Source organism: Sceloporus occidentalis, unplaced genomic scaffold (genome assembly GCF_023333645.1).
Source record: "Sceloporus occidentalis isolate IW3139 unplaced genomic scaffold, rSceOcc1.0.p SCAF_7, whole genome shotgun sequence".
Classification (NCBI taxonomy): Eukaryota; Metazoa; Chordata; class Lepidosauria; order Squamata; family Phrynosomatidae; genus Sceloporus; species Sceloporus occidentalis.
The window spans coordinates 77,280,431-77,294,156 of NW_028316987.1; the positions used below are offsets into that span (position 1 = coordinate 77,280,431).

Genomic DNA, 13,726 nt, shown 5'->3' on the forward strand with positions numbered 1-13,726 from the left:
CAACCAACGTTTACAACTAAAATGGTCTCAGAAGAAAAATCATACTGTTCATAGATGGAATCTTTGATTAATATTGACATGGGGAAAATGATAGGTTACACTCTCTGAAGTGACTTTACAAGAGTAAATTGCTTATTTCCCAGGTACCATCACATTGAACATGAAGATGAGACTGAGGTAGGTGGAGGCTGGTGCATCAATCTTATTTCACTCAGTTTGTATTTTCCTCTCTTCCTCCAGTTTGTACTTTCTTGATACATTATTTTAGTATCCAGCTCTGGAGAGATGGATTCAAAACTAAATAAAGCCAGATCCACACAGATCTAATACAAAAATAATTGATAAGTCTTGTGGTTCACTGATAACATGGATAAAATCACCTCATCAACTTCAATGGAGCAAAGAGGACACTGTAGGGTGGAGGTTTAACTGGTTCTGACCTAACAGGGCATGTTCTCCCAGGAGCTGCTTTTGTAACCAACTATTCTGGCAAAAACATAGTTTGTAAGACATTTCAAACTCCTGCTCTTGGGTCAGAAGAATACCAAGTAAGGAAAAAAAGAGATCAGACTCCTTTATTTAGCTTTCCATACTTTATCTGCATTCTGAAGAACTAAAGACACAAGAACAAGTTCACCTATAGTTATAATAATTATGACCACTTTTCACATTTGTAGAAAAGCAAGAGTTACTTACTTGAAAAGGTTTGGCAGCACCTTTTTCATCCTTGCTTGAAATTATTTTGGCATTTTTTCTTGTTTCGCGCAAGCGTTCAATTGATGGAGGCTTTATAAATATGACAAATGGTTTAAATTCTAGTGTCCTCAAATGCTTGACTGTCTGGAGAGAAAATGCTAAGTTACAAGTAGTTTTCTTTAAAATTTGTATACTTTGAAAAGCTGGCAGTCTCCACCGTTGTTTAACTGGCACATCTCTATTTTTCTCCCTCATCCACTCAAGTTACTGTTAATTAAACATAATGTATTTAGAACTTTAATTGTGCAGAACAATTTATATTTTTTGTTCAAAAATACCTTCTGCACTATCTCCTCAATCATCAGTCATTTTGTTCACATATTCTAATTCCATGGACACAGAACTGGGAACAACAACAACAACTACAAAAAACCCTTCCAAATCTGAATAGGCAAGTACAAACTTTAAATTAATTTTGCAAAAATAAATCTGATTTCATCTGTGCCAAGGAGAAAGACTTTTAGCACTCAAGTTCACACTTCTACTCCACTAACATGTGGCTCTGACCTCTTAATCATTCTATTATTTTCTCCACAGAATTCCAATCAGGCAATACAACTCAATATTGGATTAAAAACAGGAAACTGAAAAAACATATTGCTTACTTACATGAGGTTGAACATCCAACAAACATACTTTATTTTTAGCCAGAACAGATCTAATTGAGTCGATGCTGGTACCATAGTAATTGTTTTTATACTCCCCATATTCAATAAATCTGTAATGGAAAATAGATAATAATAATAATAATAATAATAATAATAATAATAATAATGTTTATTTATAATAATAATGTTTATTTATATACTGCTTTTCCAAATTAGATCAAAGCGGTACAGTATACATACAGTATGCCCTCCATATCCATGGACTTTTTACCAACAGATTGAAGCACCCACTGTTTATATTTTAGATAAAGGACACCATTTTACTATACCATTGTATTTAATGGGACTTGAACATCCATGGATTTTGGTATTCATAGGTGGTCCTGGAACCAAAGACCAGTGGATACCAAGGGCTCACTGGATTATTCCTGTTATACTTAAGGACCCCACTTTAACATAAAACTCCACAGATATCTGCTCCACCATGTGTCTTTCGCGTTACTATCTTTTAAAAATGACAAACTTGCTTATATTACACTTACACTAAACAAAAGCCCTAAGAAAGAAGGTATTCACTAATGCTTTCTATCATCCTCATTTAAACTAATGCAACATAATGCAATAGAACAGTGGATACACTAAACAGCAGAAGCCACTGAAAGCTGACAGCATGATGAAAATATATGATATCCTCCAAAAATTTAAATCAAGTTTCCGCTTATTATTAACATTTCAATGACAAAAGAACAATATTGTTAGGAAACAAATATCTAGTCACAAAATGACAAAACACTGCTATCATATGAGCTCCTGTTTCTACATACTTGTTGTTCTGTATATCTGTCTCAAACAGGTGTTTTGAAATAAAAGTGTATTCAACACCATCACTTTCTTGACTTCTTCTTGGTCTTGTTGTATCTGGTATTGGGGAAAATTTTTAAAAGGGGGTTTACAAATAGTGATAAATAAAATTATCCCATTTGATATTAAATACACACAGCAAAATATTGTTGCAATGCAAAGAAATTGCATTCAACCCACAGACAATCATGGGGAGGGGGGACTAAACTTCAGAACTCCCGCTCTCATTTCAATACACAGAGAGATCAGGATTGGGCCTAGGTTAATGTAGCACCTTATTCATAATTTATATTCCCTTCAGAACATGCAAAAGTATACTCCCATAGTCTTTGAATGTGGGGAAGTATGGTTATCGACTTCCTGGCTTTTTAGTGGCATCAATATGCTGGAAAGGGGAAGTGGAGAAAGTATGTGACCTGCTTCTGATCTCTGAATCACCAAAGACTTACAGTAAGCTTTCTACATGTTTTTTTATTGTCTGGATTGTTCTTAGAGCTGATCTGGTCTATCTTTATCTGTAATGCCTAAAAATAGTTTTGATCTTCACCACTTCATGAAAATAAGCAAGACTTTAAACAAAAGTAACTCATTCTTTGTCACCCATGAGCTGTCTACCCAATAAAAACATCTGTGTTAACGTAAGTGGTCATATGTGCACACATGTATGTACGGTTGCAAATATTTTATTCATGCAATTTGGTATGATATGACAATAGACCTATTTTAGGTTTTATTAAAAAAAACATGTATTAATTCTCCCCTCAGCATACCATTACAGGTTGAGTCTTCCTTAGCCAAAATTCTTACATCTGTAACGCTCCAAAATCCAAAAATTTTGGAGCTACAACACAAGTAATATAGTATGTACATTTCAAGGCTGGAGACAGACGTGAACAAATGACCAGGAGTGCCATCTGCGCTGGCTTGAAGGCAGAAGCAGGTGGCTGGAATGGTCTCTGGAGATCTCCTATGCAACTATCAGGTCCCTTATATAAAATAATATGGTACAGTATTTGCAGGCTGCAGAGATGTGGTTGGAGAGAAACATGAAGAAATTTCAAAAATTTGCTTTTAAAAAAGTTGATGAAAAAATTGATGACTGAGGCTGTGATGGGAGGAGGCAAGTGGTACCAGAATCTGGTGGGTGATAGAACCTAGGAAGAGCTGCCTCAGCAGTTGCAGCAGTGACAAAGATGGTCAGCCCACCATTTTATTTTATATAAGAGACCTGATTACTGTAGAGGAGGTGTTCAAGAAGCCTTCCAGCCAGCCACTTCTGTCTTTGAGATGCCAGTGGCAGTGACAGCAATGCTCCTGGTTGTTCATTCACAAGGCAGAAGTGGGCAACTGGAAAATATTCTAAAATCAGGTCCCTTATATAAAATAAAATGGTGCTAGGTTACAGAGAGACTTGGTTGGAGACAACAACTTGGATTTTGGATTGCCCATCAGTGTAGATGCCGCCACTGCTGCAGTTTATCCTGGGCCCTATTGCCCACCAGCTTCTGGTGTCACTGGCTTCCTTCAACGGCTGGGCCAGTCATTGGAAAGTTCACTCTATTTTTCATGCATTTTTTTAAAAGCAGGTTTTTGAAATCTCATGTCTCTCTCCAGCTGTGCCTCTCTGCAGCCCATTAATGCTACACAATTTTACTTTATCCTAGCTGTACCTGGCCACGCATTGCTGTGGCTCAGTCAAATTAAATGGAAAAGAAAGAAAAGAGAAAGCACACGTTTCTGAAATATTTAATTTCACAGTGCTTGTGGGTATACAATATTTTTTGTTGTTCCATTGTCTGTGTAGATATAGAGATTGTCTAGCTTGCTGACTCTAGAACAAGCAACATATACTTTTCCATGTGAGAAGCAATCCGTGTCTAGATCTAAACTGCAAAATTCTAAAGACTGGCCCTTTGTTGATGGTGATTGCAAATGCCAATCGAATTGGGAATTGCAATCTTTTAAATTGAAATGGCATATCCATTGGAATCATAGGATTGCGAGGAATGAGGACATCTTCACCTTTGAACATCACTCATTAATTTTTTTACTGCAAATTGCGTGCCATTGCAAAGCTTTGTGTGGTCGATATTGCGCAACATGATAATTGGAACATCGATTTTCAATTGCAGTACATGCGGTGGCATCCCTGGCAGATCGAGTAAATTCAAAAATTCTGTTGGATAATTAACCGCTTCATCTGCTCCAACAACAGTGTCGACAGACTTGTATGTGACAGTCTCGCTTTGAATGTTAGATTGAAGAATATTGTTAAGTTCGTAAATGTCTTTGTTCTTGGCCGCAAGAATAGCTCATTCACTCAGCCAATCGTGAGTCTTATAATTGGTTTGAATATTGGGAAATACTTTTTCAACCAATTCTTCTTTTGACGTCACTAAATTGCAGAAGTTATGAGGCAATGAAATTCGTCCTGAGGTCACATGAACTGGCATCTTTCCATTCCCAATTTCCAGTAATTGATGTGAGAATATTTCAGCTGATCGATCGTTTTGCAGGTGGACACGCATATTTGTAGTTAATTTTAACATCTTTACATGTGGAGTATTTCCAGCAAGCATTTATTTTATCCACAGGTGTCAACTGAGGAATTACAGGTAATGTTTGCCTGAAATCTCCTGCAAGCAATATGAATGCATTCTCAAATGGTCTGATGTTTCTATGCAAATCTTGCAATGATCGGTGTTGCTGTTACGTCCAACAGATGGCGCTCTTTCTTAAAAAACATATTTTTACCTGTCACAGGTGTGACATTTATATAATAGTAAGTATATAAAAACATAGTAGGTATATAAAAACATGTGTGTATTTGAAGGGAACATTGTGTCAGAATTTTAAAGCAATCGATGAAGAACTTTCGGAGATTTAAGATTTTGAGCAAACAAACATTCACATTTTTATTTATACAGAAGATAAGGGACCTGATTACTGTACAGGAAATCTCCAGGAAGCCCTCTAGTCACCCGCTTCTGCCTTTGCGCCACTGACGCTAGTGGTGCTCCTGGTCATTCATCCACAAGGCAGAACTGGGTGGCTGGCAAATATTCCAAAGCCAAAAATGCCACAAATTTCCCAGTCCCAAGCATTTCAGATAAGAGAGACTCAACCTGTATTTACTTCTCAGAATTACTAGTAGCAGTGTTTTAAAATAAAATAAAATAAAATAAAATAAAATAAAATAAAACCTATGATCAGATTGAACTTTGCCTTTGCATGTGGTTCTCTCCCCCTTATCAGAAAAAGAAAATAAATGTAAAAGATTCCTAGTTAGCAACTGCTTTCATTCTACAAACAGTGGTTTGATCAAATTATTTGTTAACCAAGTCAGGATATTAAACCTGGCCCAGATCCAAGCCAAATTCCTGTTTATGGAAGACTAAATAAGTATGTGTTTCCCTATGACCTGGAATGGTTTCTATTGAGCTGGGGAGTGGCTTGCAAACAACACTGCAGCACTAAAGCTGCAGATAGGAGTGTGTGCCTGGTTATGACATCACAGGCCCAGTGGGCCACTCTAATTCTGTCCTGGAGGCAACAAATTCCTGGTGTCTATCCTAGTTTTGGCACAGGCTGTACATCTCTGTGCCACCAACTTGATAGACTAACGTTCTACATGTTTAGTTTCCTGATCTCCTAAACAGATTTTAAATGAGAAGTCAGATTCCAAAATACAAGGCATCAAATGTAACAAAAGCAGAAAACAGTGCTATCAATCTTATCCTAAGGGGGAAAAAATGTTGAAGAAACATCACATACTTAAATTCTTAATCAAGACACAGGTAACACTAAAAGGAAATTTAAAATAGCTATGCATAGGAAATGCTTGAACATGTTATCTTAAGTAAAACTTTACTGATAACGATAATCTTGATAAAGGACTTTCAGAGCAGATTTTACTTACGTGGCACTGTTACACCATAATGCTGAGTATCACTGATTAGCAATTTCCGTTTCAGTTCATTTAGTCCTACCCCTACAGGACCTGAAATTTAAACAGGTTTCAGTCTATTCTTCTTCGATTGCTATTACCACATAGCATTTTATAATGAGAGTATGGGCCAGAAAGGACAGAACAATTCAATATCAGAACAGTCTTTTCCAACGTAGTGACATCCAGATGCACTAGGTATACAACTCCCATCACCCCAGCCTGCATGGCACCATGTTGGAGAAGGTTGCATAGAACATAAACAGAACTATGCATTATCAAGCACTATAAGGTCCAATCTGCAGAAAAAATGCAGCTTGACACTGCTTTAGCTGCCAGGGCTCAATGCTATAGAATTCTAGGATCTGTAGTTTCTTGCTGCACCAGAGCTCCCTGACAGAAAAGGTAAATCCATAGCACTGAGCCATGGCAGTTAAAATGGTGCTAAAATGCATTATTTATGCAGTCCAGATTCACCTCAAGGCACCAAATTTTTAGAGTAGTTATATTTTCTGAAGAGCCCACACCAAAATCAGGCATAATCTTTCTGAAGACTGATACTGAGAACAATGTGGCTAAGCTTACTACCATGTGAAGAATGAAAACTAAAGCAACAGGGAGCTTTAAGTTCCCTGTTATAGGGAGTTTACATTCAGTAAATTAGAATAAATATAATTAAAATAAGGTTAGGTAAAACTCTCTACTTGCCAAGTAATTATTTTTTAAAATAAGCTCCAACACTAAATTGTGCTTTCAGTTGCTAAAGCTGAACATTTCTTGCCACAACCAATTATGCGAAAATTTAATTATTTGTCCTTGTGTTTCCTGGCACTAACATCAAAATTGCATTTCACACATCATATTGGATGCTGCTACTAGCATGCATAAAGGTTTTAAATCTGACCAATTCTACTGTACTTATATTAACAGTGCCAGTTTTTCCACATTTTAACTAAGACATTTTTATGACATTGGCCAGACTTAAGCTGCTTCTAATACCAAGAGAAAAACATCAAAATTACTGAAGTCTGCAATAAATTTGTGAGCTGCTTTTGTTACTGTAAAAGCACACTTTCTTCACTTGATTTATTACCACAAAAATAAAATGAAATTTCTAGATATTCCTCTGAGCCAGCATATGTGATTTGTTATAAGAAGTCTACTTATCACACATTTCACAGAACTCTGTTGATATAGGTGTAAAATCAACTCAAGCATGTTATTACTTGCTGTGTAGAACCCACAATCTCTCGCTCACAGTAGTAAGTGCCTGAACTTATGCATTACAGAATGACAAAGCTGTTTATTAAAAACTGATTTTAAGTGTTCCCTTGGATATGAGCTATAAAAACAGCAATTCTACAGTTCATAACAGTCCCTGATAGAGGGTTATATTTCTTCTGGTCTGCATTTTTTTTCAATAATGGAAGACATACTACTAATGAAGCACTGACCTACATAGTAGTGAAAAGAAGCAAAAATGTAGTGCTACAAGTAGAAGAATTTTAAATAGCAATATTTTAAACTCATAGTTTATGTGGGTTTTTCTGGCTATGTGGCCATGTTCTAGAAGGGTTTATTCCTGATGTTTTGCCAACATCTGTGGCTGGCATCTTCAGAAAATGCATTCTCTGAAGGCCTCAGAACTGCAGATTAGATTGAAGAATCCCCTAGTTCATGTACTCCTGTTTCTGTTCATGACTGTTCTTGAGTATAAGATGAGTTTAATTGCTGTTACCATTTTATTCATCTTGTCTTCTTCTCTAGAAATGGGATTCAAGGTACACTGCAAAAATTTAAAAGTTCAATCTCCTTTTATCTATGCAGCCGCATTCAGGGGGGAGAGGTGAATTGTTCCTCCAGACCATCCAAGAATAAAACTTCCCGGTATGTACCGATTCCTCATTCTCTGGATGGTTCATAGGAGCAATCCATAAACATATATACATACTCAATCCATAAACATATAGCACATTCTCTGATTTCTGGGATGGTGTGACTGCTTTCTAATTACAGAACTGACTGAAGCACACTCCATCCAAATGCAGCCTGAGACAATTTATGCTTGTCTGTTTTGTAGTGTCTGAAAAATGCCCATGGCTCTTTCCACCCTGTCGCGTTACAAACATTCTCCAGTGATATTGCTACTATAAAAACTGTCACCATTGATTTTATGGAGGGAGGTCACACGTCATTTAGTGGAGGAACTTTTACTAAATCATAAAATAGCCAAATGCATACCTTTAGCCATTTTGTAATTTGCACTTTAGAGGCCTTATTTCCTACTGATTTTGGACTGAAGCAAAGAAATAATGCCTCAGTATGTTTCACTGGTTTAGTCTTTTTAATGTATTTCCTGACTGCCCTTGTCACTTCCAAGGTATGCCACTTCCTTTCTAACAGAAACTGGGTAAATTTATTGAATAATGTTTACTGTTATTCAGCCTACATTTTGGTAAAAAGAAGGCTCTAGAGCAGTGGTTTTCAAACTTTGGTCCTATAGGCTACATAATTTGCCTGCTCCTGTCATGTAGATACATGCTGGAGCATCACAGAAATAAGACACCTGGAAGATTATTATGAAGGGGTTTGATATTTTTGCTTAAAGTGCGTACAGTAGCTTCTTTAAATGAAAGGTTTTATTGTCCACTACCACCATCAGTGGGTAAAGATACCCACCCTGGGTGCACATATTTTATTTAGCTTTTGTAGATGGCATTATTTGTGGCTGTTGCTGATCATGATGTAAGGATTTAGGGAGGGACAGCCTCTTGCTTTACATCTTGACACTCAGATGAAGTATCACAGAATTTACCACCTTTTCCCTGAGTTTCAGAAGGGGGATTCACTGAGAAATACCACCTTAGTTTTTGGGGGTATGTACAGATGGGGGTTTATCTTTACTTTACTTTTACTACAAAACATTGCTCTTTGAGGTCCCGTTCTTCCCATCTTTGCATGAGATCACAGGGATGAGGACAACATATTTTTGATATTGTCAATTAACAGTACGAAATACTTTTCTCAGTAAGATCTTCTTGGCTCTTCTCTTATATTCAGATGTTTGTTAAAAGACTTAAAATTTTAGCTTGCTATTATCCACTCGTTTTCCGGATTCTCCTATTTCAACAACTGCTTTTATTGTTGGTTTTAGTAGTTTTAAAAATAGTTCTTGTTTTCATTTTTGTAAGCAGTTTCCAGTATTTTTTTTAAAAAAAAGAAAAGCAGGGGTAAATCATAGCAGATGAAACACTGTTTCAGTTGGCAGGGAACATTTCTGACATCAACTTAAAATAGTGTTTTTCAGTTTTAAAATGTAATAAATATGGCAATTTAACTTGACAGAAAAGCAACTGGAATAAAACTTTAAACAATGTCACAGTATACTAAAACCTCTATCATCATATTTGACCTAGCTTTCTAAATCAAGAATTAAAACTTACCAACCAAAACAACTAGTCGGTATTTTTCGTTTGGCTGTCGTTTATACTTTGCTACTTCTTCGTAGGTTGGGACATCTGCCATATCATATTGATCACTTTTCTTGCATTCATACATGGTCTTGTTTGTTTTTCTATCTTTTCTGCTTAGCCGAAAACTCCTCCTAAAGCCAGCTGCAGTTACAAGATTTTTTTAGAAGGGACACGTGTTAATGCCATCAACCAAGCATGCAGCCCATCTGCAACAAATGCTCCTTCAAATGATTACGTCTCTACTTTTACTACAAAACATATATAATGTTTTATAGCTTGACAGATACATATACACCTCACCCAGGCACCCACAATGAAGTCCATATATTCTTCCTTATATTTGGTTAGGCTCATGCAAATGCATTTGTTAGTGACATGGTTTAATTTTTTTTTCATATTTCACCCCTATTGCCAAAATACAAATAATTTTTGAAAATGCCTTTAAAAAATGTAACCTATTTGCATTACCAGATAATTTTACTTCCAAAGCATCAACTTTGGGAAAATGTGTTATAGTTAAAAGGAAACATGAAAAAACAGTTTTTTTAAATGCATCTCATCAATGAAACAGGGTTGACTATTAACTACTTAGTTAGCTTCACTACTTAATGGCTACCATCCTGGCCTTGGAGGGAGAGAAGAAGAGGTAGGCACAGCTCCACCATGTCTAGCCCCAGAGGCAGATGAAAGGCCTCTCCTCTATCTTAACTGCCAACACCTTGGCCTCAGAGAAAAAGAAGAACTGGCAGTATCTGCTGGACTTGATCCCCTTCCCCACTGCCATTCCCTTCTCCTTTTGTGTCATGTCATTTTAAACTGTAAGCCTCGAGACAGGGAACTGTCAAATTAGCAATCTGTAAGCCACTCTGAGAGGCTTTATAGTCTGAAGTACATGGTATTACATACTACTATCAATAACAACAACAACAACAAGAAGTTAAGCATTGAGAACAGAATAATTTCTACATATTCACATCATTCATGCAACCCTAAGGCCTGCAAAACCTAGTTTAAAAAACCCGAGATACCTATAATGTAAGTGCTCACAGGAGCTAGAGCCATGTCTCCTAGGATGCAACTTGCCCATTTATCACCTACTTATCTTCCCAATGATAGATGACATAGTATGTTTCATATTAAAAAGATTCAGAAGTAGTCAGTTTAGTGATGTATTTCTTAAAAGTTAATAATTTTACATTCTTGAATTAAATTAAATATTTTAATAACATTGGACAACTACAACAGCAGAAACCGTAGATGTAGTTAACAAACAAACAAAAAAGCCATGAGAAGTTACTGTAATTTCATATAAAACAGAAAAGAACAAAGGAAAACATGATCACATTATGCACCATAACCAGGTTTTGAAAAGTTCTAAAAAAATGAAAAAGTGACAGGTCATTACAGAAATCAATATAAACAAATATTTAGTTATTTGTTTTCCGTTCTGAAATTCCATTATTGGTTATATTTCTATCTCGTAGTCTCTCCAAGAATCTGAGAATAGCATTTTTGAGCAGTAAGGCAGAGAGAGAGATGGTGATGTTTAAGGCCACATACTGTGGCTCTTGGGGTATTTGAACTTGAAAGCTAATGTTTAAATTCAATACTATGCTAGTTTTGAATGCATTGTTAAAAGTTGTTTAGGACATGACAATTATAAGCAATGATATCAGAACAAACTTAATTTTGCATAGTTGGTATATTTGTATGAAGGTAAAATTAAATGACATTCTACCATTTCTAACTAGTTGATTAGCACAAAGACCATATGTTGGGCTAAGGTAGATAATAATGTCTTTAAGGCAAGCAATAATACAAAGAGAAATACCATGCATCTGGGGCTTGGGCTCCAGTTAGGTGCAATTTTAAGGGAAAAAACATTCATAATTTGGGTGGTCAGCTATGACAAAGCCTATGCATCATAAAGATCCTGGTAGAACAAGAAATAGTAGTCATATGTAAACCCAGCCATGTTTATGGCCCCGTGTGCCCGAACAAGCACTTTAACATACTCTACATAGTGATTCAAAAAGAATGGTGCAAAAGTAAAACTATTCTTATTTGGTTTTGCACCATTCTTTTTGAATCACCCTGTATTTTGGAAGACATTTAGAGGTTAACATACAGAAATGTAATCATTGGCAGAATATGTGTCTCACATCATTCAATCATTAGGACTGACACTTTAGTGTCCAGATGCATGGCAACAGATAAGGAGTGGGAAAATATCAGCAGCATTCTGTCACTGGGAAACAAATGTGGTAATAGTACCATATTGTATTATATACTGTAGTACTATATTGATACTAGGGTTGGTACTAGAACATGACAGTACTGCTCAATATTCATAGCATTTATATAGCCGTATGTGTTAGGTGTGTGCATGTTCCTGCAAGTTGCCTAGTTGACATTTGGTGACCATATGATTTTCACAAAGTTTTCTTAGGGAAAGAATAACGCGGGCTAGTTTCAGAAAAAAACAATGGCAAACCTAGCCTGTAGCACTTGCTATTCCTTGGCTATACAGAAGAAATTGCTGAACAATGGAAAAGGTAGTTCATTTCTAAAACTAGCAAAACATTCATCGTTATGATGGACAGGATGTTTCTAGAGAGAATGATAATGTGGCCCAGTCCTTTATAATTTACACATGCATGTAAGGGACCTCAGGCCATCTAGTGGAAGAACTGGTGGCCAGAAGAAAATGAAGCGCTTCATCCAGGCACAGTACTGGGGTGGAAGCCAAATTTGCTCTTGATCATCTCAGGAAAAAGCTTCCTCTGTATTTCTTACAACCACAGTCTGAAAATGCTGCCTCAGTTCCGTGCAACCGTGAATACTCTGTGAAAATGCAGAAATGTAAGGTACTGCACTTAGGGCGGAAAAATGAAATGCACAGATATAGGATGGGTGACACTTGGCTGAACAAGACTACATGTGAAAGGGATCTGGGAGTCCAAGTAGACCACAAATTGAACGTGAGTCAACAGTGCGATGTGGCAGCTAACAAGGTCAATGTGATTTTAGGCTGCATCAATAGAAACATAGTGTCTAGATCAAGAGAAGTAACAGTGCCACTCTATTCTGCTCTGGTCAGGCCCCACCTGGAATACTGTGTCCAGTTCTGGGCACCACAATTTAAAAAGGATGTTGAGAAACTGGAGCGTGTCCAAAGGAGGGCAACTAAAATGGTGAAGGGTCTGGAAACTATGTCCTATGAGGAACGACTTAGGGAGCTAGGGATGTTTAGCCTGGAGAAGAGAAGGTTAAAAGGTGATATGATAGCCCTGTTTAAATACTTGAAGGAGGGAGCTAGCTTGTTTTCTGCTGCTCCAGAGACTAGGACTAGGACCTGGAGCAATGTATGCAAGCTACAGGAAAAGAGATTCCACCTCAACATTAGGAGGAACTTCCTGACAGTAATGGAGTGTAGTGGGGTCTCCTTCCTTAGAGGTCTTTAAACAGAGACTCGATGGCCATCTGTCAGGGATACTTTGATTTAGATTTCTTGCATGGTAGGGGGTTGGACTGGATGGCCCTTGCGATTTCTTCCAACTCTATGATTCTTTGAAAGTAGGGCAGGAGGCTGAAGATTTGTTAGGACGTGTGATAGGAACAGTAGAAGGAACAGTCATCTAATTTTTTAGTTGGAAAGATACTACTTCAGGATGTAGCATTGCTCCAAAGGCATGTTAGGAAAAACCTGGTCCCTAGCTAGATTTCACTTTAAAGAACTAAGGCCTGTTACAGACTGCCAAAATAAAGCTGCTTCGGGTCTCTTTGGAGGCATGCTGTTTAAATGATGCATGCACCCTAAGAGTCCGGAAGCTGCACCAAAGCTGCACTCCAGTGCTTAGGACTGGAGTGTGGCTTTGGCGCGACCTCCGGACTCTTAGGACCCATGCATCAGTTAAATAGCATACCTCCAAAGAGACCCGAAGCAGCTTTATTTTGGCAGTCTGTAACAGGCCTAAGTTTAAATGAAAAAAATATTATAGGGTTGTATTAGATTATACCACCAATAATCCCTTATCACTGGCTATGCTGGCTAGGGCTAAGAAATGCAGGGCTGGAAAATA

The 13,726-nt window shown here is 37.2% G+C and overlaps 1 protein-coding gene across 2 annotated transcripts in view; it reads right to left on the reverse strand.

Moving 5' to 3' along the window:
• Nucleotides 1-13,726, reverse strand: part of LOC149309996 (MAGUK p55 subfamily member 7) — a 102,083-nt gene that overhangs the window by 3,594 nt on the left and 84,763 nt on the right. For both annotated transcript variants that reach the window (XM_089533441.1, XM_089533440.1), the window contains 5 exons: nucleotides 9,615-9,785; nucleotides 6,145-6,225; nucleotides 2,189-2,282; nucleotides 1,366-1,474; nucleotides 697-840 (listed from right to left, as the gene is read on the reverse strand). In XM_089533441.1, coding sequence (XP_089389567.1) covers nucleotides 697-840; nucleotides 1,366-1,474; nucleotides 2,189-2,282; nucleotides 6,145-6,225; nucleotides 9,615-9,785 — 599 coding nt within the window. The remainder of the gene's footprint in view (nucleotides 1-696; nucleotides 841-1,365; nucleotides 1,475-2,188; nucleotides 2,283-6,144; nucleotides 6,226-9,614; nucleotides 9,786-13,726) is intronic.